At 49.2% G+C, this 27,807-nt stretch overlaps 2 protein-coding genes across 2 annotated transcripts in view; one reads left to right on the forward strand and one right to left on the reverse strand.

Annotated features, from left to right (window-relative positions):
* Window positions 1–488: 488 nt before the first annotated feature.
* Window positions 489–11,687, forward strand: LOC135534258 (calpain-3-like). Its single transcript, XM_064961340.1, has 7 exons — window positions 489–543; window positions 1,278–1,341; window positions 4,304–4,373; window positions 4,486–4,564; window positions 9,842–9,958; window positions 10,463–10,515; window positions 11,432–11,687. Exons 1-7 carry the CDS (start codon window positions 489–491, stop codon window positions 11,456–11,458), a joined length of 465 nt encoding a protein of 154 aa, XP_064817412.1. The 3' UTR covers window positions 11,459–11,687.
* A 7,357-nt stretch (window positions 11,688–19,044) lies between these two features.
* Window positions 19,045–27,807, reverse strand: part of LOC135534257 (zinc finger protein 106-like) — a 13,344-nt gene continuing 4,581 nt past the window's right edge. Inside the window, 6 exon segments of the mRNA XM_064961339.1 lie at window positions 19,045–19,209; window positions 23,159–23,230; window positions 25,544–25,615; window positions 25,751–25,870; window positions 27,277–27,428; window positions 27,431–27,530. Coding sequence (XP_064817411.1) covers window positions 19,045–19,209; window positions 23,159–23,230; window positions 25,544–25,615; window positions 25,751–25,870; window positions 27,277–27,428; window positions 27,431–27,530 — 681 coding nt within the window.

A 27,807-nucleotide genomic window follows, 5' to 3' on the forward strand; every position in this document is an offset into this window, starting at 1 on the left:
TTGTCAGGCCTCCTGTATACCTGTCCTGTTGTTGTCCAGGCCTCCTGTATACCTGTCCTGTTGTTGTCAGGTCTCCTGTATACCTGTCCTGTTGTTGTCAGGCCTCCTGTATACCTGTCCTGTTGTTGTCAGGCCTCCTGTATACCTGTCCTGTTGTTGTCAGGCCTCCTGTATACCTATCCTGTTGTCATCAGACCTGGGTTCAACATTTGACTGAGCTTGCCTGGTGAAATGAATGGCTCAATCAAATGATTTAAGTATTAACAAAAATGTTTTTAAAAAACTATTTGAACTCAGATCTGTTTATCAAATGACTTTGATGAGGTTCTATGTATCAGGTGAGGCTTTCAGACAGCAAAAAGATAAACACAAACAACTACTGGCATAGAAACATTAACAATGTTCATGTTTAAAATGTTAGAAGGGTCAGATACACACTCAGGTGAGTCCCTATGTCCTTCTCCCCGCTTTCTCCTCTCTCACAGGAAATGGAAGTTACCGCCAACGAGCTGAAGAATGTACTCAACAGGGTTGTCTCCAAACGTAAGACTAAAGCGTGTTTCTCAATATGCATACAACCGTACTCCACACGCTTATGCTCCGAGTTCGTTTCTCCGAGGAGGTTCTCCCTGAGTACGTTCTCCCAGGAGGTTCCCAGTACCTTCCCAGGAGGTTCCCCGAGTACGTTCTCCCAGGAGGTTCCCCCGAGTACGTTCTCCCAGGAGGTTCTCCCGAGTACGTTCTCCCAGGAGGTTCCCGAGTGCGTTCTCCCAGGAGGTTCCCCGAGTACGTTCTCCCAGGAGGTTCTCCCGAGCACGTTCTCCCAGGAGGTTCCCCGAGTACGTTCTCCCAGGAGGTTCCCCCAGTACGTTCTCCCAGGAGGTTCCCCAGTGGGCTCTCCCGAGTACGTTCTCCCAGGGAGGTTCCCCCGAGTCGTTCTCCCGAGTACGTTCTCCCGAGTGCGGTCTCCCGAGCACGTTCTCCCCAGGAGGTTCTCCCGGAGTACGTTCTCCCGAGGAGGTTCTCGAGTACGTTCTCCCGAGTACATTCTTGTGAGGACGATAGTGGGGAAAACAGATAAAATGTCACATTTGAGAAGCACTTCGCACATTACAGTCATCTTCTGCATCATTAGAGAAGGGCTTCAACAAGGCCCCATTTATGTTTACGTTGTCTGTCAATGACAGATTAGCCCTGCACTGACACCTGATTCAACTAAGTTAGGGTTTGTTAGAGATACTGTAACTAATCAACCAATCACTATCTCTCTCCCACAGATAAGGACCTGAACACAGAGGGTTTTAGCCTGGAGTGCTGCAGGAGCATGATTGCACTCGTGACGTATCCTCTGTATCTGTGGTGTCTGTAGAGAGAGACCCGCCCGGGTCAGGTTGTGGTGTCTGTAGAGACCCGCCGGGTCGGGTTGTGTTGTCTGTAGACAGAGACCCGCCGGGTCAGGTTGTGTTGTCTGTAGAAGAGACCCGCCGGGTCAGGTTGTGTTGTCTGTAGAGAGAGACCCGCGGGTCAGGTTGTGTTGTCTGTAGACAGAGACCCTCCCGGGTCAGGTTGTGTCTGTAGACAGAGACCCTCCTGGGTCAGGTTGTGTTGTCTGTAGACAGAGACCCTCCTGGGTCAGGTTGTGTTGTCTGTAGACAGAGACCCGCCCGGGTCAGGTTGTGTTGTCTGTAGACAGAGACCTGCCCAGGTCAGGTTGTGTTGTCTGTAGAGAGAGACGGGTCCTGTAGAAAAGAGACCCCCGGGTCAGGTTGTGTTGTCTGTAGAGAGAAAGGTTGTGTTGTCTGTAGACAGAGACCGCCCGGGTCAGGTTGTTGTTGAGAGAAACCCGCCCGGGTCAGGGTTGTGTTGTCTGTAGACAGAGACCCGCCTGGTCAGGCTGTGTTGTCTGTAGACAGAGACCTCCCGGGTCAGGTTGTGTTGTCTGTAGACAGAGACCCGCCGGGTCAGGTTGTGTTGTCTGTAGACAGAGACCCGCCCGGGTCAGGGTTGTGTTGTCTGTACACAGAGACCCTCCCGGGTCAGGTTGTGTTGTCTGTAGACAGAGACCCGCCCGGGTCAGGTTGTGTTGTCTGTAGACAGAGACCCGCCCGGGTCAGGTTGTGTTGTCTGTACACAGAGACCCTCCCGGGTCAGGTTGTGTTGTCTGTAGACAGAGGCCTCCGGGTCAGGTTGTGTTGTCTGTAGACAGAGACCCGCCCGGGTCAGGTTGTGTTGTCTGTATGGTGAGACACGCCCGGGTCAGGGTTGTGTTGTCTGTAGACAGAGACCCGCCCGGGTCAGGTTGTGTTGTCTGTAGACAGAGACCCGCGGGTCAGGTTGTGTTGTCTGTAGACAGAGACCGCCCGGGTCAGGTTGTGTTGTCTGTAGACAGAGACCCGCCCGGGTCAGGTTGTGTTGTCTGTATAGAGAGACCCGCCCGGGTCAGGTGTGTGTCTGTATAGAGAGACCCGCCGGGTCAGGTTGTGTTGTCTGTATAGAGAGACCCGCCGGGTCAGGTTGTGTTGTCTGTAGACAGAGACCCGCCCGGGTCAGGTTGTGTTGTCTGTAGAGAGAGACCCGCCCGGGTCAGGTTGTGTTGTCTGTAGACAGAGACCCGCCCGGGTCAGGTTGTGTTGTCTGTAGAGAGACCGCCCGGGTCAGGTTGTGTTGTCTGTAGACAGAGACCCGCCCGGGTCAGGTTGTGTTGTCTGTAGACAGAGACCCGCCGGGTCAGGTTGTGTTGTCTGTACACAGAGACACGCCGGGTCAGGTTGTGTTGTCTGTAGACAGAGACCCTCCCGGGTCAGGTTGTGTTGTCTGTAGACAGAGACCCGCCCGGGTCAGGTTGTGATCTGTAGACAGAGACCCGCCCGGGTCAGGTTGTGTTGTCTGTACACAGAGACCCGCCGGGTCAGGTTGTGTTGTCTGTACACAGAGACACGCCCGGGTCAGGTTGTGTTGTCTGTAGACAGAGACACGCCCGGGTCAGGTTGTGCTGTCTCAGATAGAGACCCTCCGGGTCAGGTTGTGTTGTCTGTAGACAGAGACCCGCCCGGGTCAGGTTGTGTTGTCTGTAGACAGAGACCCTCGGTCAGGTTGTGTTGTCTGTACACAGAGACACGCCCGGGTCAGGTTGTGTTGTCTGTAGACAGAGACACGCCCCGGTCAGGTTGTGTTGTCTGTAGAGAGAGACCGCCCGTCAGGTTGTGTTGTCTGTAGACAGAGACCCGCCCGGGTCAGGTTGTGTTGTCTGTAGACAGAGACCCGCCCGGTCAGGCTGTGTTGTCTGTAGACAGAGACCCTCCGGGTCAGGTTGTGTTGTCTGTAGACAGAGACCCGCCCGCGGGTCAGGTTGTGTTGTCTGTAGAGAGAGACCCGCCCGGGTCAGGTTGTGTTGTCTGTAGACAGAGACCCGCCCGGGTCAGGTTGTGTTGTCTGTAGAGAGAGACCCGCCCCGGGTCAGGTTGTGTGTCTGTAGACAGAGAGACCACCAGGGTCAGGTTGTGTTGTCTGTAGAGAGAGACCCGCCCGGGTCAGGTTGTGTTGTCTGTAGATAGAGACCCGCCCGGGTCAGGTTGTGTTGTCTGTACACAGAGACCCGCCCGGTCAGGTTGTGTTGTCTGTAGACAGAGACCCGACCGGGTCAGGTTGTGTTGTCTGTACACAGAGACCCTCCCGGGTCAGGTTGTGTTGTCTGTAGACAGAGACCCGCCCGGGTCAGGTTGTGTTGTCTGTAGACAGAGACACGCCCGGGTCAGGTTGTGTTGTCTGAGACAGAGACCCTCCGGGTCAGGTTGTGTTGTCTGTACACAGAGACCCGCCCCGGGTCAGGTTGTGTTGTCTATAGCAGTGGTTCTCAAACCTCTCCTCGGGACCCCCCACACAATTGAGTTGTAGTCCTGAACTAGATCACCTGATTCACTTCGTAAAACGCCTTGAGGATTAGTTTACAATGTATTCCTGAGAGGACACATCGGCTTCACATGTAGAACATGCAGCAGTTGTGGGTCCCCATGAGAGGTCTGAATTATCTTCGAGACAGCACAGCCTGTTGGGATCACAGACAGGGCCTACGGTGGACGAACATCAAGGCCAAATTCACCTTTTACTGCAGTAGTTCTCAGTAGCACGTGCCCGAGGTCATGGGTGTTACCGAGGTCAAGGGTGTTACTAATGTAACAACCAGGAAGTGTTGAAATAGCTTATTCAGTGTAAGTGACTTTGTTGACAGGAAGTGATTGTAAAGTGTGCCACGTTGACGTCCGTCACTGTGGTCACTGTGGTCTTAACTAAAGCGAATGTCTAGATGGACGGGGACGGGCAGACTCAGCCTGCAAGAGTTCAGACATCTCTGGAACAAGATCAAGCAGTGGCAGGTGAGAATGCTCTTCTTCATCATCTTCTTCTTCAGAATACAGGGTTCACCACTCCCAATGACACTGTAAATAGGGTCAGATTAGTAGATTTAATAAATGCTCTGTTTCTCAGGGGATCTTTAGACACTACAGCTCGGACCAGGCTGGTATCATCAACAGCTACGAGATGAGAAATGCCATCAACGATGCAGGTTAGTTACCAGATACAATAGAATAGAACAGATCGTATCCCTGTTTCGGCATCTACAACAAGATGGAAAGACATGTCCTCTATAGCAGTGATGTGAAGTACTTAAGTAAAAATACTTTAAAGTACTACTTAAGTAGGTTTTTGGGGGGGGTATCTGTACTTTACTATTGGTATTTTTGACAACTTTGACTTTACTATCTTCGTGAAGAAAATACTGTACTTTTTACTCCATACATTTTCCCTGACACCCAAAAGTACTCGTTACATTTTTGAATTTTCACACACTGTATATATACTTTTTTCTATTGTATTCTTGACTGTATGTTTGTTTATTCCATGTGTAACTCTGTGTTGTGTCGCAGTTGTAAATGAGAACTTGTTCTCAACTGGCCTACCTGGATAAATAAAGGTGAAATTTTAAAAATAAAAATGCTAACCAGGACAGGAAAATTATCAATTCACACACTTATCAAGAGAACATCCCTGGTCATCCCTACTGCCTCTGATCTGGCAGACTCACTAAACACAAATGCTTACACTTGTACTACTTAAGTATATTTTTGCAATTAAATTAACTTTTGATAGTTAAGTATATTTAAAACAAAATACATTTAGACTTTTACTCGAGTAGTACATTTTTCACTTTTAATTGAGTCATTTCCTGTTTACTTTTACTCAAGTATGACAGTTGGGTGTTTTTTCCACCACATAGAAAGCAAATAGCCGCCTTCTCCTTTCCAGGAAGGATATCATTTTTATTTATCTTCATATGGTGATTTATACCCTTTACGTTCCAGAACACACTCAGCAATGAAGTTCTTAACATTGAGTACTACAGTAGATATACAGTGTATTCGACGGTATTCAGACCCCTCCACATTTTTCACACTTTGTTACGTTACAGCCTTTTTCTAAAATTGATTAGTTTCCGCCCCATAATGACATCACCATACCCCATAATGACATCACAATACCCCATAATGACATCACAATACCCATAATGACGTCACAATACCCCATAATGACGTCGCAATACCCCATAATGACATCACAATACCTCATAATGACGTCACAATACCCTATAATGACGATGCAAACAGGTTTTTAGACATTTTCGCAAATGACAAAAAAAAAATAAGATATCACATTTACATAAGTATTCAGACTCTTTACTCAGTACATCGTTGAAGCACCTTTGGCAGCGATTACAACCTCAAGTCTTTTTGGCTATAACGCTACAAGCTTGGAACACCTGTATTAGGAAGGTGAACTTTCACCCCAGTCTGAGGTCCTGGGCCCTCTGGAGCAGGTTTTCATCAAGGATCTCTCTGTACTTAGCTTCGTTCATCTTTCCCTCAATCCTGACTAGGATCCCCACAGCATGATGCTGCCAGCACCATGCTTCACCGTAGGGATGGTGCTGCCAGCACCATGCTTCACCGTAGGGATGGTGCTGCCAGCACCATGCTTCGCCGTAGGGATGATGCTGCCAGCACCACGCTTCACCGTAGGGATGGCGCCAGGTTTCCTTCAGACGTGTCATGTGCCTTTTACTGAGGAGTGGCTTCCGTCTGGCCACTCTACCATAAAGTCCTGATTGGTGCAGTGTTGCAGAGATGGTTGTTCTTCTGGAATGTTCTCCCATCTCCACAGAGGAACTCTAGAGCTCTGTCAGAGTGACCATCGGGTTCTTGGTCACCTCCCTGACAAAGGCCATTCTCCCCTGACTATTCAGTTTGGCCAGGCAGCCAGCTCTAGGAAGAGTCTTGGTGGTTCCAAATTTCTTCCATTGAAGAATGATGGAGGCCACTGTGTTCTTGGGGACCTTCAATGCTGCAGACATTTTTGGTACATTTCCCCAGATCTGTGCCTCGACACAATCCTGTCTCGGAGCTCTAAGGACAATTCCTTTCGACCTCATGACCTGGTTTTTGCCCTAACATGCACTGTCAACTGTGGGACCTTATACAGACAGGCGTGTGCCTTCCAAATCATGTCCAATTAATTGAATTTACCACAGGTGGACTCCAATCAACTTGTAGAAACATCTCAAGGATGATCAATGGAGACAGGATACACCCGAGTTCAATTTCAAGTCTCATTAGCAAAAGGTTTGAATACTTATTATGTAAGTAAGGTGTGTATATATATATATATATATATTTTTTAAAAACATACTTTTTCGTTATTTTTAGAATAAGTCTGTAACGTAACATAATGTAGAAAAAGGGGGTCTGAATACTTTCCGAATGAACTGAATTATAATTATAATTATTTTATTATTATCTGTATGGAAAGGATCCAGAGCAGAGGTGATGTTACGGTAGATACTTCTAGAAGGAAGAAAACTGTTAGTCTCGACCACCAGCCGGCTCTCTCTGTCGAGATGTCTGGTTTCTCAACACCTCACAACGGGGCGTGCCACCCGGTTTTAATTGGCTCATCTCTCAGTTCATCACCCGCCTTAGAACCTCCGCCCTACCTACTTTAATAAAGAGCGAGCAGCACAAGTGATTTAAAAAGGCACCCACCAGAGATCAATGCAGCCCCTATTTCCACGTAATTCCTCCCCTAGAGCGGAAATGCTTGTTTCACTTCCACCTCCGAAGAATGACGCAAGCTACTCATACATATTCACGAGATTAGGGGATGGAACGTTGTGAGTGGACAAACATCAACAAATAGGGAACTGGACAGCTGTCCGTTTAGGTAGCTAGCATGCTAACATTAGCTAGTTAGCTATTTTGCTAACATTATCTGTTGTTGCTGGGCTTTTAAAAATGTTATCCATGGCTCAGGCAGCCAAGTCGATGCTGTTTGGCTCAGTTCAGTCGCCCTGAATAGAAACGTAGTCTGAAATGTAGCAGCATGTCATCTAACTGGTCTCACATAACTTGATATGCCCGAACCAGTGGTGTGTATTTATAAGGGAAGCCAGGCTTATCCAAACACTTGACCAATAAAAACATTAAAATTATAAAATACATTTAACTTTTGTCTTTTTATTTGATTTTTATGTTCAATCAATTTCGCAAGATGCTGAATCTCACCAGAGAAATCATCAAAGCGAGGGGGAAACAGCACCCCTGTGTCAGTCAGTATGTGTAGACCATGTATCTGATGCTGTCTGGACAGTGAAACAGCACCTCTCTGTCTCAGTATGTGTAGACCATGTATCTGATGCTGTATGGACATTGAAACAGCACCTCTCTGTCTCAGTATGTGTAGACCATGTATCTGATGCTGTCTGGACAGTGAAACAGCACCTCTCTGTCTCAGTATGTGTAGACCATGTATCTGATGCTGTCTGGACAGTGAAACAGCACCTCTCTGTCTCAGTATGTAGACCATGTATCTGATGCTGTCTGGACAGTGAAACAGCACCTCTCTGTCTCAGTATGTGTAGACCATGTATCTGATGCTGTCTGGACAGTGAAACAGCACCTCTCTGTCTCAGTATGTGTAGACCATGTATCTGATGCTGTCTGGACAGTGAAACAGCACCTCTCTGTCTCAGTATGTGTAGACCATGTATCTGATGCTGTCTGGACAGTGAAACAGCACCTCTCTGTCTCAGTATGTGTAGACCATGTATCTGATGCTGTCTGGACAGTGAAACAGCATCTCTGTCTCAGTGTGTGTAGACCATGTATCTGATGCTGTCTGGACAGTGAAACAGCACCTCTCTGTCTCAGTATGTGTAGACCATGTATCTGATGCTGTCTGGACAGTGAAACAGCACCTCTCTGTCTCAGTATGTGTAGACCATGTATCTGATGCTGTCTGGACAGTGAAACAGCACCTCTCCGTCTCAGTATGTGTAGACCATGTATCTGATGCTGTCTGGACAGTGAAACAGCACCTCTCCGTCTCAGTATGTGTAGACCATGTATCTGATGCTGTCTGGACAGTGAAACAGCACCCTGTGTCAGTCAGTATGTGTAGACCATGTATCTGATGCTGTCTGGACAGTGAAACAGCACCTCTCTGTCTCAGTATGTGTAGACCATGTATCTGATGCTGTCTGGACAGTGAAACAGCACCTCTCAGTATGTGTAGACCATGTATCTGATGCTGTCTGGACAGTGAAACAGCACCTCTCCGTCTCAGTATGTGTAGACCATGTATCTGATGCTGTCTGGACAGTGAAACAGCACCCCTCTGTCTCAGTATGCGTAGACCGTGTAACTGATGCTGTCTGGAATGAAAGAGTATGACATGTTGCTTCTGTAGAATTTGATTGATTGATGCCAGCAAGCATTTGACCTCCCTTGATTAAAAATAAAATAAAGAATTAGCCAATCAGCATTGAGCTGAGCTCAACTGTAGGTTGTCCTGGCGCAGCAAAACGCCCCCAAGGGGAGGCCAGTTTGGATTTGGCTTCACACCAATCAAATCACACCCGGAGCAAAACGTTATCATTGTCAGAAAAACGTCTGCTTTTGGTCTGCTAGCGTTGTTGTCCTGCAGGAGCTAGCTAGCTAAATCGGTCCTTTCCTAAACCATGCATGGAAACGGGGATTTGGATTTGTGATTTTGACTTAAATCGTCACCACTGATTATGACAGTGAGTCTGATCTAACCATACATTGATATATATTGTGCCACTGGCCTGAGACGATCGAAGTTCAATATGTAGCCTGGTAGGCTCACATTAACTAGCTAGCTAACTTAGCTCGTTAATTGTTGCCAATGTGAGGAAGTAAGGCTGCCTACCCGTAGCTAAAATGCTTGAGCTAGCTTATGAAACCCAAAAAGTAAAAGCTGTGAGAGCCATCGACCGTTCCGTTAAAGGGAAAGATAGGAGGACGGCAGTCGACAAGTAGGGCGAGTTCCCAATTGTCCTTTCCTTGCACCCACACACATACAAATCAGTACCAAGCACAGCCACATGATATTTAGCGGCATATCTTGGACAAAATCGTTTTTTGTTTGTTGGTATCACTGAAGTTTGTTTTCAGTGAATTAAACTCAGCATATATAGCGCTCTCCAGCCTCTATTTTAACCACACCCAAAGTCCCACTTTGTTGCACAACGTTACCAGGGTCTATGAGCCAGGAATTCAAGCCCGAGGGACGAGGTAAGAAAAGTGTTCAAGAACATCTGACATTGTTAGAGGTAATTTAAAAGTCAAGAGTAAATGTATCCAGACCCTAGAATCATTGTTAAATGGCCGCCTGATAACAGACTCCATCCACTCCACAGTCTAATGTCTACGTCCAATATATTTTACAGTCTTGTCACTACTCCGTTATTGTGTCCTTGTGCCCCGTTCAGGCTTCCGTCTCAACAACCAGCTGTATGACATCATCACCATGCGTTACGCCAATGAGGGTATGAACATCGACTTTGACAGCTTCATCAGCTGCCTGGTCCGGCTCGAAGCCATGTTCAGTAAGTCCCGCACGCTCTTCACCTTAGTATTCTGTCTGGTCCGGCTAGAAGCCATTGTTCAGTAAGTCCCGCACGCTCTTCACCTTAGTATTCTGTCTGGTCCGGCTAGAAGCCATGTTCAGTAAGTCCCGCACGCTCTTCACCTTAGTATTCTGTCTGGTCCGGCTAGAAGCCATGTTCAGTAAGTCCCGCACGCTCTTCACCTTAGTATTCTGTCTGGTCCGGCTCGGAAGCCATGTTCAGTAAGTCCACGCTCTTCACCTTAGTATTCTGTCTGGTCCGGCTAGAAGCCATGTTCAGTAAGTCCCGCACGCTCTTCACCTTAGTATTCTGTCTGGTCCGGCTAGAAGCCATGTTCAGTAAGTCCCGCACGCTCTTCACCTTATTATTCTGTCTGGTCCGGCTAGAAGCCATGTTCAGTAAGTCCGCACGCTCTTCACCTTAGTATTCTGTCTGGTCATGTTCATGTTTTATTGATTAATGAAATGGGGTTTTTGTTTACAGGGGCATTCCAGGCTTTTGATCAGGATGGTACAATCAGACTTAGTGTCTTGGAGGTAAGCTGCTAATGCTAATGAGTGACGTGGAACAAACATGGTGTTACTACGGCCTTAGGGGCTGTGTTGACAGAAGACGTGTGTCAGCGCGCTAACAGATACTACCCCTCTATGTCCTGACTGACACTACCCCTCTATGTCCTGACTGACACTACCGCCTTAGGGGCTGTGTTGACAGAAGACGTGTGTCAGCGCGCTAACAGATACTACCACTCTATGTCCTGACTGACACTACCCCTATGTCCTGACTGACACTACCCCCTATGTCCTGACTGACACTACCCCTATGTCCTGACTGACACTACCCCTATGTCCTGACTGACACTACCCCTCTATGTCCTGACTGACACTACCCCTCTATGTCCTGACTGTTACAACCCCTCTATGTCCTGACTGTTACAACCCCTCTATGTCCTGACTGTTACAACCCCTCTATGTCCTGACTGTTACAACCCCTCTATGTCCTGACTGTTACAACCCCTCTATGTCCCGACTGACACTACCCCTCTATGTCCCGACTGACACTACCCCTCTATGTCCTGACTGACATTACCCCTATGTCCCGACTGACACTACCCCTCTATGTCCTGACTGTTACAACCCCTCTATGTCCTGACTGTTACAACCCCTCTATGTCCTGACTGTTACAACCCCTCTATGTCCTGACTGACACTACCCCTATGTCCTGACTGTTACAACCCCTCTATGTCCTGACTGACACTACCCCTATGTCCTGACTGTTACAACCCCTCTATGTCCTGACTGACACTACCCCTATGTCCTGACTGTTACAACCCCTCTATGTCCTGACTGACACTACCCCTATGTCCTGACTGTTACTACCCCCCTATGTCCTGACTGACATTACCCCTATGTCCTGACTGTTACAACCCCTCTGTCTCTCCTCATTGTCCAGTGGCTCCAGCTGACCATGTATGCCTAGATTGCCAGACAGGTGTTCTCAGCCAGATGTCCTCCCAGGTGAGACCCATCCCACATGAAGAACAGAGCAGAACTTTATGACCAGAATGTACCTCAATATTGACCGTACCAAAACGTAGCCCTAACCCTGCCCGTACCACCAGCTCCTACACCTCACTTCAATCCTCAGTCATCACATTAGACTGCTACCAACCAGTCCAGTCCTCACATTAGGCTGCTACCTACCAGTCCAGTCCTCACATTAGACAGCTACCTACCAGTCCAGTCCTCACATTAGACAGCTACCTACCAGTCCAGTCCTCACATTAGACAGCTACCTACCAGTCCAGTCCTCACATTAGGCTGCTACCTACCAGTCCAGTCCTCACATTAGGCTGCTACCTACCTACCAGTCCAGTCCTCACATTAGGCTGCTACCAACCTACCAGTCCAGTCCTCACATTAGGCTGCTACCAACCTACCAGTCCAGTCCTCACATTAGGCTGCTACCTACCAGTCCAGTCCTCACATTAGGCTGCTACCTACCTACCAGTCCAGTCCTCACATTAGGCTGCTACCTACCTACCAGTCCAGTCCTCACATTAGGCTGCTACCTACCAGTCCAGTCCTCACATTAGGCTGCTACCTACCTACCAGTCCAGTCCTCACATTAGGCTGCTACCAACCTACCAGTCCAGTCCTCACATTAGGCTGCTACCAACCTACCAGTCCAGTCCTCACATTAGGCTGCTACCTACCAGTCCAGTCCTCACATTAGGCTGCTACCTACCTACCAGTCCAGTCCTCACATTAGGCTGCTACCTACCTACCAGTCCAGTCCTCACATTAGACAGCTACCTACCAGTCCAGTCCTCACATTAGACTGCTACCTACCAGTCCAGTCCTCACATTAGACTGCTACCTACCTACCAGTCCAGTCCTCACATTACACAGCTACCTACCAGTCCAGTCCTCACATTAGACAGCGACCTACCATTCCAGTCCTCACATTAGGCTGCTACCTACCTACCAGTCCAGTCCTCACATTAGACAGCTACCTACCTACCTACCAGTCCAGTCATCACATTAGACTGCTACCTACCAGTCCAGTCCTCACATTAGGCTGCTACCTACCTACCAGTCCAGTCCTCACATTAGACAGCTACCTACCTACCAGTCCAGTCCTCACATTAGACTGCTACCATACCAGTTAGCCATCCTTATCCTCTTCCCTCTCTCTAGGTCTCAGGCTTCTCTAATTTCCTCTCCTGACCATGTCCCAGTACTGCTGAAACATCAGTCTCTTCGGAGTCGGCCATGTTTTTTTTTTTTAAACACACCCCACTCCTTACCAGATGTACCGTTCTCTCTCTCAGGCATCAAACACACACAACCTCTCTTTTTCTGTCTCCATATCTCTCCATAACCCATCGAATCTCTCTTTAAATATTCCGTTTTATTTACACCACCCTCGACATCTCCCCTATACCACCCTCGACGTCTCCCCTATACCACCTACCACCCTCGACGTCTCCTCTATGCCACCCTCGACGTCTCCCCTATACCACCCTCGACGTCTCCCCTATACCACCTACCACCCTCGACGTCTCCCCTATACCACCCTCGACGTCTCCCCTATACCACCTACCACCCTCGACGTCTCCCCTATACCACCTACCATCCCATAACATTTGATAACCCACCCTGACACGATGCACTGTCAAGCCCCTTCTCCAGCGAAGACCACGGCTCTCTCATTGGCCAATGGATGAGATGTTGGAGAAGGACCCAGTGCTCCCTTCCTTCAGTCTTGGACATCCTGCCTCAGCACCGGATTGGTTGGTCCGTGGGAACCGGAACGAACCCCCTATCAGCTCTGAAACACTGGTGTCAGAGTTAATGGCTATAGAATCTGCTCGTCTGCCAGTCCTACCAATGGATGGATGAGACAGAGAATGAGACCCACCCTTTCCCCTCCGCTGTACGGCCACGACCAGGCAGGAGCCTCCCTAGCCTGTTGTAGAGCTCCCTACAGAGTGGGTTCAACATGTGGAGTTGGGAATATGACTATGGGTTGGACTTGTTGTGGTTTCCTATTAAAAGTTTTGGTCAAATGAGTGTAATGCATTTTTAAACATTTTTAACCCAATAAATAATTGTGTAGTTGTTGGTTGGACTGTTTTTGTTTGTTTTGTTTTATTCAGTGAATGTAGAAGCAGTAAAATCAGTAGAATTTAACTAAACAGCTGCTGTGTCTGAATGCAGTTCAGTTCAAGACAATTTAACACAACTACAGATGAAAGACAGAAAACCAAAAAAAGGCCATAGAATTTTTTCTCTCCAGGTTTTTGTAACATTTTCTTTAAAATAAAATACAGAACAAGTTCACAACCGTTCGGGCAAGAACTAAAAAAAACACAAACTCGTCAAAGAAACTCAGGAATGTCAGGTAAGACTGCTTGTTTTCCCCTCAAATAACAGAGGAAGGGGGTTACACACGTCTGGAGGTATGTCTTCTCAACGAAAGGAGGATGCGGCTGTAAAGATCACAGGTTGAACCGAGTGGATGAGATCTCACCTCAGCCGAACACACACACACCTACAACAGCACCATGTACAACCCCCAGAGCTGCCACGACACGGATAAGGAGCGTTCGGTCGACAACATCGGTTCAACTTTTCTTCTTCTTCTTCACATTGATTACAATTAAAATTTTAAAAACGTGTTTTATAATACTATAAAAGAAAAAAACCTGTTTGAAAAAACAAAAAAAACAAAGAGGCATGATGGATCAACGTATCAGCTTGATGTGTGTGTGTCAGAAGTTTATATTGGTTTGTGTGATGTGTGTGTGTCAGAAGTTTATATTGGTTTGTGTGATGTGTGTGTGTGTCAGAAGTTTATATTGGTTTGTGTGATGTGTGTGTGTGTCAGAAGTTTATATTGGTTTGTGTGATGTGTGTGTGTGTCAGAAGTTTATATTGGTTTGTGTGATGTGTGTGTGTGTCAGAAGTTTATATTGGTTTGTGTGATGTGTGTGTGTGTGTGTCAGAAGTTTATATTGGTTTGTGTGATGTGTGTGTCATCGGGGGGTTTTGAGGTATGGCATGGGGGGGGCTGGATCCTGATTCTGTCCCTCTGGGACAGAGGAACCCCTCAACACACCGTCTCTGTACCATCTACATCTCTACACAAACGGCCGTGTTTCAAAACAAACCCTTACTTACTGTGGAATAGATACACCCTATTTTTTTTTAAACAACAACACCCATATACTGTAGGAGTTCCACAAAAGATGCACAGCAATATCCAACAATTACTGGTAAGTACAAACTCACTCATTCAGGAAAAAAACTAACAAACAGTGATTCTTTTGAATTTCTCTCACGTCTGTCTTTAATGATGACAGATTAACTACACATCATAAACACCTGTTCACGCATTGGAACACAGTGAACCGACACTAGAGCATATTCTAGAACCGACACCAGAGCACATTCTAGAACCTATTCTAGGGCATATTCTAGAACACATTCTAAAACCTATTCCAGAGCACATTCTAGAACCGACACTACAAACACACACTAGTATGTCTCTCAGTTCCTCATCACTGCAAAACCACATTTTCAAATGGCAATCTCAGACACTTTACACTGTCCTTCAACAAACACCAAAATATCAAGGACCAACCACACTCAATGCCAGAAAGAAAAAGACCAAGACAAAGACCCCTGTTAAAATAAACTAAGAAAAATATATGGTAGTGAGGGGGATCGAGTGACAAGTTTATCAAAATGAGACATCACTCTCAAAAACAGACCATTTTTAATTGATTTACAATTTTTACTTCTTAAAACGCCTGAAATTACACTCCATTGCACCGAAATATGTCCCAGAAAAATCTAGGTCATGACATCATTAAAGCTAGCCAAGTCTGATGAATGAGTGAATCACAGTTGTATCCAAAGAGGTTGTGACAAAAATAAACCAAGAGTAGAGTCGCAACAGACACTAGCATCCCGACTTCCTCCAAAACACAAGACACTAGCACCCAGACTTCCCTCCAAAACACAAGACACTAGCACCCAGACTTCCCTCCAAAACACAAGACACTAGCATCCCGACTTCCCTCCAAAACACAAGACACTAGCATCCCGACTTCCCTCCAAACACACCAAGACACTAGCATCCCGACTTCCCTCCAAACACACCAAGACACTAGCATCCCGACTTCCCTCCAAAACACTAGCATCCCGACTTCCCTCCAAAACACAAGACACTAGCATCCCGACTTCCCTCCAAAACACAAGACACTAGCATCCCGACTTCCCTCCAAAACACTAGCATCCCGACTTCCCTCCAAAACACAAGACACTAGCATCCCGACTTCCCTCCAAACACACCAAGACACTAGCATCCCGACTTCCCTCCAAAACACTAGCATCCCGACTTCCCTCCAAAACACAAGACACTAGCATCCCGACTTCCCTCCAAAACACTAGCATCCCGACTTCCCTCCAAAACACAAGACACTAGCATCCTGACTTCCCTCCAAAACACACCAAGACACTAGCATCCCGACTTCCCTCCAAAACACTAGCATCCCGACTTCCCTCCAAAACACAAGACACTAGCATCCCAACTTCACTCCAAAACAAAACATACAGTGGCAAACATTTGTCGTCTTTATAAAACTGAGGGTTGGATTCATTTTTAAAAATGTATTTGCAGCCATTTGAATAGAAAACATAACAATGACTCTTTCAGACCTGGTTTCTTTGCTTGGTGAACAGTCAGTCAGTCCTGTGTTCCTTTGTCTTATTTGGTCAAGTGGTTCAAGGCAACTGACATTAAGCGGTGTTGATTTATTCATGAGAGAACCATGGGGAGGAAGAGATGTGTTCCAGTTGGTAAAAGAACGAGAACACATCTCTCCTTTCATAACAAAACCACAGATTCGTCATCATTATATCATCTGGGATGGATGGTCAACTTAGCCTGGATACCAGTCGGTTTTGTGCTATCATTCCACTCATTATTGCCACTCGTCAATGCCTAACATTGGCAAGAAGCGGAACGTTAGCACCAAACAGGTCTGGTTCTCAGGCTAGTAGTCACCTGGCACCAAGCTGAATCACCCCAGTGTTTCACTGAGACGCTCATCATTCAGGTTCAACCAGGTGACCTTATAGACTGGGTCACCCCAATATGGGAATTAAGGGGGGTTTTAGGAGTGTGAGACTCCCTCCGGGGTGGGCTGGTCCACTCCAGACTCCCTCAGGGGTGGGCTGGTCCACTCCAGACTCCTCAGGGGTGGGCTGGTCCACTCCACTCCTCCTCAATATGTTGCAGCATGTGCCTTGGAGCCCCTGTAAGGCAGGAGACAGAAACACACACAAACACGTTGTTTGACTCAGATAGTAGATATGTCAATAGGGGTGATTGGAGAATCGATCCACTGAGCAGAAGGTGGTCTGCCTCTTACTATGGCTGGCACAATTACCGCACAAACTGTGTCACCAACGGTTGCGGACTTAAAAACAATAGGATGTAATAACAGCTGACAGACAGTTTGACCAAACGCATCATGGGCACACTCAATGGCTGCCTGGTATTGTGATGCAATCATTTCCATGGAAACGTATGATGTACATTCTAATGATTTCACCTGGCGTGGCTCATGCAATGGAATGGATTTTTGTTGCTATTCGAACGGCTACAGTGGGGCAAAAAAGTATTTAGTCAGCCACCAATTGTGCAAGTTCTCCCATTTAAAAAGATGAGAGAGGCCTGTAATTTTCATCATAGGTACACTTCAACTATGACAGACAAAATGAGGGGGAAAAATCCAGAAAATTACATTGTAGGATTTTTTAATGAATTTATTTGCAAATTATGGTGGAAAATAAGTATTTGGTCAATAACAAAAGTTTCTCAATACTTTGTTATATACCCTTTGTTGGCAATGACAGAGGTCAAACGTTTTCTGTAAGTCTTCACAAGGTTTTCACACACTGTTGCTGGTATTTTGGCCCATTCCTCCATGCAGATCTCCTCTAGAGCAGTGATATTTTGGGGCTGTTGCTGGGCAACACGGACTTTCAACTCCCTCCAAAGATTTTCTATGGAGTTGAGATCTGAAGACTGGCTAGGCCACTCCAGGACCTTGAAATGCTTCTTACGAAGCCACTCCTTCGTTGCCCGGGCGGTGTGTTTGGGATCATTGTCATGCTGAAAGACCCAGCCACGTTTCATCTTCAATGCCCTTGCTGATGTAAGGAGGTTTTCACTCAAAATCTCACGATACATGGCCCCATTCATTCTTTCCTTTACACGGATCAGTTGTCCTGGTCCCTTTGCAGAAAAACAGCCCCAAAGCATGATGTTTCCACCCCATGCTACACAGTAGTTATGGTGTTCTTTGGATGCAACTCAGCATTCTTTTGTCCTCCAAACACAACGAGTTGAGTTTTTACCAAAAAGTTATATTTTGGTTTCATCTGACCATATGACATTCTCCCAATCTTCTTCTGGATCATCCAAATGCTCTCTAGCAAACTTCAGACGGGCCTGGACATGTACTGGCTTAAGCAGGGGGACACGTCTGGCACTGCAGGATTTGAGTCCCTGGCGGCGTAGTGTGTTACTGATGGTAGGCTTTGTTACTTTGGTCCCAGCTCTCTGCAGGTCATTCACTAGGTCCCCCCGTGTGGTTCTGGGATTTTTGCTCACCGTTCTTGTGATCATTTTGACCCCATGGGGTGAGATCTTGCGTGGAGCCCCAGATCGGGGGAGATTATCAGTGGTCTTGTATGACTTTCATTTCCTAATAATTGCTCCCACAGTTGATTTCTTCAAACCAAGCTGCTTACCTATTGCAGATTCAGTCTTCTCAACCTGGTGCAGGTCTACAATTTTGTTTTTGGTGTCCTTTGACAGCTCTTTGGTCTTGGCCATAGTGGAGTTTGGAGTGTAGGTGACTAAATACTTATTTTCCACCATAATTTGCAAATAAATAAATTAAAAATCATACAATGTGATTTTCTGGATTTTCTTTCTCATTTTGTCTGTCATAGTTGAAGTGTACCTATGATGACAATTACAGGCCTCTCTCTTTTTAAGTGGGAGAACTTGCACAATTGGTGGCTGACTAAATACTTTTTTGCCCCACTGTATTAATGGAGACCAAGGTCATTTGGTTTGCAAATTACTACCATTAAAAAAAACATAACCATCACAGCTCTACATCTGACCAACTAATACAACCTATAACCAACACAGCTCTACGTCTGACCAACTAATACAACCTATAACCATCACAGCTCTACATCTGACCAACTAATACAACCTATAACCATCACAGCTCTACGCCTGACCAACTAATACAACCTATAACCATCACAGCTCTACATCTGACCAACTAATACAACCTATAACCATCACAGCTCTACGTCTGACCAACTAATACAACCTATAACCATCACAGCTCTACATCTGACCAATTATTACAACCTATAACCATCACAGCTCTACGTCTGACCAACTAATACAACCTATAACCAACACAGCTCTACCTCTGACCAACCACCGTCACAGCAGTGCGTGTGTTACAGTATCTGGTGTACCTGCTTGGAGACATTGCGAGCGGCGAAATACTCATCGCAGTTCTTCCATCGACACTTCAGGTTCTGTGTGCTGGGAGAGGCGTGGTCTAGGAGCAGGTGCTGCTGAAGGTGATCCAACACGCCAAAGATCAGAGAACAGCCATGCCACTGGCAGGAGAGAAGAGACAGGGGGGGAAATTAGATCAGAGAACAGCCATGCCACTGGCAGGAAAGAAGAGACAGGGGGGGAAATTAGATCAGAGAACAGCCATGCCACTGGCAGGGGAGAAGAGACAGGGGGGGAGTTAGAGCAGAGAACAGCCATGCCACTGGCAGGAGGGAAGAGACAGGGGGAAATTAGATCAGAGAACAGCCATGCCACTGGCAGGAGAGAAGAGACAGGGGGAGATTAGATCAGAGAACAGCCATGCCACTGGCAGGAGAGAAGAGACAGGGGGAAATTAGATCAGAGAACAGCCATGCCACTGGCAGGAGAGAAGAGGCAGGGGGGGAAATTAGATCAGAGAACAGCCATGCCACTGGCAGGAGAGAACAGGCAGGGGGGGAAATTAGATCAGAGAACAGCCATGCCTCTGGCAGGAGAGAAGAGACAGGGGGGAAATTAGATCAGAGAACAGCCATGCCACTGGCAGGAGAGAAGAGACAGGGGGAAATTAGATCAGAGAACAGCCATGCCACTGGCAGGAGAGAAGAGACAGGGGGAGTTAGATCAGAGAACAGCCATGCCACTGGCAGGGAGGAAGAGACAGGGGGAAATTAGATCAGAGAACAGCCATGCCACTGGCAGGAGAGAAGAGACAGGGGGGAGTTAGATCAGAGAACAGCCATGCCACTGGCAGGAGAGAAGAGACAGGGGGGGAAATTAGATCAGAGAAAAGCCATGCCACTGGCAGGAGAGAAGAGACAGGGGGAAATTAGATCAGAGAACAGCCATGCCACTGGCAGGGAGAAGAGACAGGGGGAGTTAGAGCAGAGAACAGCCATGCCACTGGCAGGAGGGAAGAGACAGGGGGAAATTAGATCAGAGAACAGCCATGCCACTGGCAGGAGAGAAGAGACAGGGGGAGATTAGATCAGAGAACAGCCATGCCACTGGCAGGAGAGAAGAGACAGGGGGAAATTAGATCAGAGAACAGCCATGCCACTGGCAGGAGAGAAGAGGCAGGGGGGAAATTAGATCAGAGAACAGCCATGCCACTGGCAGGAGAGAAGAGGCAGGGGGGAATTAGATCAGAGAACAGCCATGCCTCTGGCAGGAGAGAAGAGACAGGGGGGAAATTAGATCAGAGAACAGCCATGCCACTGGCAGGAGAGAAGAGACAGGGGGAAATTAGATCAGAGAACAGCCATGCCACTGGCAGGAGAGAAGAGACAGGGGGAGTTAGATCAGAGAACAGCCATGCCACTGGCAGGGAGGAAGAGACAGGGGGGAAATTAGATCAGAGAACAGCCATGCCACTGGCAGGAGAGAAGAGACAGGGGGGAGATTAGATCAGAGAACAGCCATGCCACTGGCAGGAGAGAAGAGACAGGGGGGGAAATTAGATCAGAGAACAGCCATGCCACTGGCAGGAGAGAAGAGGCAGGGGGGGAAATTAGATCAGAGAACAGCCATGCCACTGGCAGGAGAGAAGAGGCAGGGGGGGAAATTAGATCAGAGAACAGCCATGCCTCTGGCAGGAGAGAAGAGACAGGGGGGGAAATTAGATCAGAGAACAGCCATGCCACTGGCAGGAGAGAAGAGACAGGGGGGGAAATTAGATCAGAGAACAGCCATGCCACTGGCAGGAGAGAAGAGACAGGGGGGAGTTAGATCAGAGAACAGCCATGCCACTGGCAGGGAGGAAGAGACAGGGGGAAATTAGATCAGAGAACAGCCATGCCACTGGCAGGAGAGAAGAGACAGGGGGAGTTAGATCAGAGAACAGCCATGCCACTGGCAGGAGAGAAGAGACAGGGGGGGAAATTAGATCAGAGAAAGCCATGCCACTGGCAGGAGAGAAGAGACAGGGGGGACATTAGATCAGAGAACAGCCATGCCACTGGCAAGAGAGAAGAGACAGGGGGAGTTAGATCAGAGAACAGCCATGCCACTGGCAGGAGAGAAGAGACAGGGGGGAAATTAGATCAGAGAAAAGCCATGCCACTGGCAGGAGAGAAGAGACAGGGGGGACATTAGATCAGAGAACAGCCATGCCACTGGCAAGAGAGAAGAGACAGGGGGAAATTAGATCAGAGAACAGCCATGCCACTGGCAGGGAGAAGAGACAGGGGGAGTTAGAGCAGAGAACAGCCATGCCACTGGCAGGAGGGAAGAGACAGGGGGGACATTAGATCAGAGAACAGCCATGCCACTGGCAGGAGGGAAGAGACAGGGGGGAAATTAGATCAGAGAACAGCCATGCCACTGGCAGGAGAGAAGAGACAGGGGGAGTTAGATCAGAGAACAGCCACGCCACTGGCAGGAGAGAAGAGACAGGGGGGAAATTAGATCAGAGAACAGCCATGCCACTGGCAGGGAGGAAGAGACAGGGGGAGTTAGATCAGAGAACAGCCATGCCACTGGCAGGAGAGAAGAGACAGGGGGGGACATTAGATCAGAGAACAGCCATGCCACTGGCAGGAGAGAAGAGACAGGGGGGAAATTAGATCAGAGAACAGCCATGCCACTGGCAGGAGAGAAGAGACAGGGGGGGAAATTAGATCAGAGAACAGCCATGCCACTGCAGGAGAGAAGAGACACATCCCAGCAGAGACCCCTTCACATCCCAGTTCCCCAGTCTTACCCAGCAGAGACCCCTTCACATCCCAGTTCCCCAGTCTTACCCAGCAGAGACCCCTTCACATCCCAGTTCCCTGTCTTACCCAGCAGAGACCCCTTCACATCCCAGTTCCCCCTGTCTTACCCAGCAGAGACCCCTTCACATCCCAGCCCCCTGTCTTACCCAGCAGAGACCCCTTCACATCCCAGTTCCCCAGTCTTACCCAGCAGAGACCCCTTCACATCCCAGTTCCCTGTCTTACCCAGCAGAGACCCCTTCACATCCCAGTTCCCCCTGTCTTACCCAGCAGAGACCCCTTCACATCCCAGTTCCCCAGTCTTACCCAGCAGAGACCCCTTCACATCCCAGTTCCCCTGTCTTACCCAGCAGAGACCCCTTCACATCCCAGTTCCCAGTCTTACCCAGCAGAGACCCCTTCACATCCCAGTTCCCCCTGTCTTACCCAGCAGAGACCCCTTCACATCCCAGTTCCCCAGTCTTACCCAGCAGAGACCCTTCACATCCCAGTTCCCCCTGTCTTACCCAGCAGAGACCCCTTCACATCCCAGTTCCCCAGTCTTACCCAGCAGAGACCCCTTCACATCCCAGTTCCCAGTCTTACCCAGCAGAGACCCTTCACATCCCAGTTCCCAGTCTTACCCAGCAGAGACCCCTTCACATCCCAGTTCCCCAGTCTTACCCAGCAGAGACCCCTTCACATCCCAGTTCCCCAGTCTTACCCAGCAGAGACCCCTTCACATCCCAGTTCCCAGTCTTACCCAGCAGAGACCCCTTCACATCCCAGTTCCCAGTCTTACCCAGCAGAGACCCCTTCACATCCCAGTTCCCTGTCTTACCCAGCAGAGACCCCTTCACATCCCAGTTCCCTGTCTTACCCAGCAGAGACCCCTTCACATCCCAGTCCCCCAGTCTTACCCAGCAGAGACCCTTCACATCCCAGTTCCCCTGTCTTACCCAGCAGAGACCCCTTCACATCCCAGTTCCCTGTCTTACCCAGCAGAGACCCCTTCACATCCCAGTCCCCCAGTCTTACCCAGCAGAGACCCCTTCACATCCCAGTTCCCCTGTCTTACCCAGCAGAGACCCCTTCACATCCCAGTTCCCCCAGTCTTACCCAGCAGAGACCCCTTCACATCCCAGTTCCCTGTCTTACCCAGCAGAGACCCCTTCACATCCCAGTTCCCTGTCTTACCCAGCAGAGACCCCTTCACATCCCAGTCCCCCAGTCTTACCCAGCAGAGACCCCTTCACATCCCAGTTCCCCTGTCTTACCCAGCAGAGACCCCTTCACATCCCAGTTCCCCCAGTCTTACCCGGCAGTGATAGTTCTGGATCAGGTTCAGTTTGACCGCCTGCACACTGCCGTCATAGCAACCAGTGTAGATCTGAAACACAGATGAACATCGGTAAATCATCTGATACGGTACGTTCCACCAGCCATGTTTTAATGAGAGGGGGACTGACCAGAGAGAGAGAGGGGGACTGACCAGAGAGAGAGAGGGGGACTGACCAGAGAGAGAGAGAGGGGGGACACTGACCAGAGAGAGAGAGGGGACGCTGACCAGAGAGAGAGAGGGGGACTGACCAGAGAGAGAGAGAGGGGGACACTGACCAGAGAGAGAGAGGACGCTGACCAGAGAGAGAGAGGGGGGGGACTGACCAGAGAGAGAGAGGGGGACGCTGACCAGAGAGAGAGAGAGGGGGACGCTGACCAGAGAGAGAGAGAGAGGACGCTGACCAGAGAGAGAGAGAGAGGGACGCTGACCAGAGAGAGAGAGAGAGAGGGGACGCTGACCAGAGAGAGAGAGAGGGGGACGCTGACCAGAGAGAGAGAGAGAGGGGGGACGCTGACCAGAGAGAGAGAGAGGGGGACGCTGACCAGAGAGAGAGAGAGGGGAGACGCTGACCAGAGAGAGAGAGAGGGGGGACGCTGACCAGAGAGAGAGAGGGGGACGCTGACCAGAGAGAGAGAGAGAGGGGACGCTGACCAGAGAGAGAGAGGGGGGGACGCTGACCAGAGAGAGAGAGAGGGGGGACGCTGACCAGAGAGAGAGGGGGACGCTGACCCAGAGAGAGAGAGGGGGACGCTGACCAGAGAGAGAGAGGGGGGACACTGACCAGAGAGAGAGAGAGGGGACACTGACCAGAGAGAGAGAGAGGGGACGCTGACCAGAGAGAGAGGGGGGGACTGACCAGAGAGAGAGGGGGGACGCTGACCAGAGAGAGAGAGAGAGAGGGACGCTGACCAGAGAGAGAGAGAGAGGGGACGCTGACCAGAGAGAGAGAGAGAGGGGACGCTGACCAGAGAGAGAGAGGGGGACGCTGACCAGAGAGAGAGAGGGGGACGCTGACCAGAGAGAGAGAGAGAGAGAGGGACGCTGACCAGAGAGAGAGAGGGGGGGACGCTGACCAGAGAGAGAGAGAGGGGGACGCTGACCAGAGAGAGAGAGGGGGGACGGTGACCAGAGAGAGAGAGGGGGACACTGACCAGAGAGAGAGAGAGGGGACACTGACCAGAGAGAGAGAGAGGGGACACTGACCAGAGAGAGAGAGAGGGGACACTGACCAGAGAGAGAGAGAGGGGACACTGACCAGAGAGAGAGAGAGGACACTGACCAGAGAGAGAGAGAGGACACTGACCAGAGAGAGAGGAGACTGACCTGAGAGAGAGAGGGGACACTGACCAGAGAGAGAGAGAGAGGGGACACTGACCAGAGAGAGAGAGAGAGAGGGGACACTGACCAGAGAGAGAGAGAGAGAGGGGACACTGACCAGAGAGAGAGAGAGAGGGGACACTGACCAGAGAGAGAGAGAGAGAGGGGACACTGACCAGAGAGAGAGAGAGAGAGGGGACACTGACCTGGAGAGAGAGAGAGAGAGAGAGGGGACACTGACCTGAGAGAGGGGGGACTGACCAGAGAGAGAGGGGGGACTGACCAGAGAGAGAGGGGGACTGACCAGAGAGAGAGAGGGGGACTGACCAGAGAGAGAGAGGGGGGGGACTGACCAGAGAGAGAGAGGGGGGACTGACCAGAGAGAGAGAGGGGGACTGACCAGAGAGAGAGAGGGGGACTGACCTGAGAGAGAGAGGGGACTGACCTGGAGAGAGAGGGGGACTGACCTGAGAGAGAGGGGGGACTGACCTGAGAGAGAGGGACTGACCTGAGAGAGAGGGGACTGACCTGAGAGAGAGGGGACTGACCTGAGAGAGAGGGGACTGACCTGAGAGAGAGAGGGGGGACTGACCTGAGAGAGAGAGGGGGGACTGACCTGAGAGAGAGAGGGGACTGACCTGAGAGAGAGAGGGGACTGACCAGGAGAGAGGGGACTGACCAGAGAGAGAGGGGGACTGACCTGAGAGAGAGGGGGACTGACCAGAGAGAGAGGGGGACTGACCTGAGAGAGAGGGGGACTGACCAGAGATAGAGGGGAGACTGACCTGAGAGAGAGGGGGACTGACCAGAGATAGAGGGGGACTGACCTGAGAGAGAGGGGGGACTGACCAGAGAGAGAGGGGGGACTGACCTGAGAGAGAGGGGGGACTGACCTGAGAGAGAGGGGGGACTGACCAGAGAGAGAGGGGAGACTGACCTGAGAGAGAGGGGGGACTGACCAGAGAGAGAGGGGGGACTGACCTGAGAGAGAGGGGGGACTGACCTGTAGCACCATAGATTTGGGACTGAGGACAGAGGACTCACCATATTCTTGTGGATTGCCATACACATCACCATGTCTGTGTGTCCACCGTACACCTGCAGACGATCATGTGACTGTGGGGGGTAATTCAAATTCAGAGAATTAACTACAGCATAAAAATAAACTGGTTAGTGTACAGTCTGGCTTTAATGTGGAGGGACAGACACATGGCTACCAGCTCTACCGTGAGTAGGAGAGAGGAGACTGACCTGTAGCTCGTAGACCCGGACCAGTTTGTCAAGACAGGCAGTGACCATCACCTTCCCCAGGATGGCCACCACTGTGACAGCATGACTATGTCCTTTATAGATACGCACCAACTCTCCAGTCTAGAGAGAGAGAGAGATCCATACCACTAAATAACCAGATTAGGAGACTATAGGAAACCTGTGGCCAGATTAGAGACCAGATTAGAGACCATAGGAAACATGTGGCCAGATTAGAGACCATAGGAAACATGTGAGCAGATTAGAGACCAGATTAGAGACCATAGGTAACCTGTGGCCAGATTAGAGACCAGATTAGAGACCATAGGAAACCTGTGGCCAGATTAGAGACCATAGGAAACCTGTGACCAGATTAGAGACCATAGGAAACCTGTGACCAGATTAGAGACCATAGGAAACGTGTGGCCAGATTAGAGACCATAGGAAACCTGTGACCAGATTAGAGACCATAGGAAACCTGTGGCCAGATTAGAGACCAGATTAGAGACCATAGGAAACCTGTGACCAGATAAGAGACTATAGGAAACATGTGACATGTGTGTTTAATTTGGGTAGCCAGCCATCTCTACAGCAGGAGAGGTAGAGATACTCTGAATGATCGGCTATGAAAAACCAACTGACATTTACTCCTGAGGTGCTGACCGTTGCACCCTCGACAACCACTGTGATTATTATTATTTGACCCTGCTGGTCATCTATGAACATTTGAACATCTTGGCCAAGTTCTGTTATAATCTCCACCCGGCACAGCCAGAAGAGGACTGGCCACCCCACATAGCCTGGTTCCTCTCTAGGTTTATAATCTCCACCCAGCACAGCCAGAAGAGGACTGGCCACCCCACATAGCCTGGTTCCTCTCTAGGTTTATAATCTCCACCCAGCACAGCCAGAAGAGGACTGGCCACCCCTCATAGCCTGGTTCCTCTCTAGGTTTATAATCTCCACCCAGCACAGCCAGAAGAGGACTGGCCACCCCACATAGCCTGGTTCCTCTCAGGTTTATAATCTCCACCCGGCACAGCCAGAAGAGGACTGGCCACCCCACATAGCCTGGTTCCTCTCTAGGTTTATAATCTCCACCCGGCACAGCCAGAAGAGGACTGGCCACCCCTCATAGCCTGGTTCCTCTCTAGGTTTATAATCTCCACCCAACACAGCCAGAAGAGGACTGGCCACCCCACATAGCCTGGTTCCTCTCTAGGTTTCTTCCTAGGTTCTGGCCTTTCTAGGGAGTTTTTCCTAGCCACCGTGCTTCTACACCTGCATTGCTTGCTGTTTGGGGTTTAAAGGCTGAGTTTCTGTACAGCACTTTGTGACATCGGCTGATTTGATGGTCAATAAGATGACCGCAACAGCCCAAATGGTTAACACACATGAAGAGAGAGACACACCCAGGCCAATTAAATCAACCAATATTCATCAGAATGACTTCTATTGCCAACTTCTATACAAAACAAAATGTAGATAAACATGTAACCAAAGTGAATATTTTTATTTCTATAACTCACGTGTATATTGTGTGCATGGACCGACTGGTCACTGGAGCCACTGAAGACCAGGTCATTGACTACCGTCATACATAGCACTGTCTTGGTGTGTCCCTTGAGAGTCCGTAGCAACAGGCCACTCTTGGCATCCCGGATGCTAATGGTGCTGTCGAGGACCCGACCAATAGGATGCGGCGAGCTCCTTCCTGGGCTGTCGCTAGGCAACTCACCGCCCGCGGCCCGTGACACTCGAACACATCCAGCTGCTTGTTGGTCTGAACAAGGAACAACACAGGAAATACAAAATAACATCTCAAAATGTGTTTGACCGACTGCCTTTGGAGGCGACGGCCTTTGGCGGCGACTGCCAACTGCCGGCGACTGCCTTTGGCGGCGACTGCCAACTGCCGGCGACTGCCAACTGCCTTTGGTGGTTCCATAATGCTTTACTTCTAGTTGGGTTCTAAAGTGTATTTTAGAATGTGTTCTAGATTTCAATATATTCTAGACTGTGTTCTATTTTCGGTTCTACAATGTGTTCTAGAACAGAAT

This window comes from Oncorhynchus masou, unplaced genomic scaffold (genome assembly GCF_036934945.1).
Source record: "Oncorhynchus masou masou isolate Uvic2021 unplaced genomic scaffold, UVic_Omas_1.1 unplaced_scaffold_3208, whole genome shotgun sequence".
In the NCBI taxonomy this organism is placed as follows: Eukaryota; Metazoa; Chordata; class Actinopteri; order Salmoniformes; family Salmonidae; genus Oncorhynchus; species Oncorhynchus masou.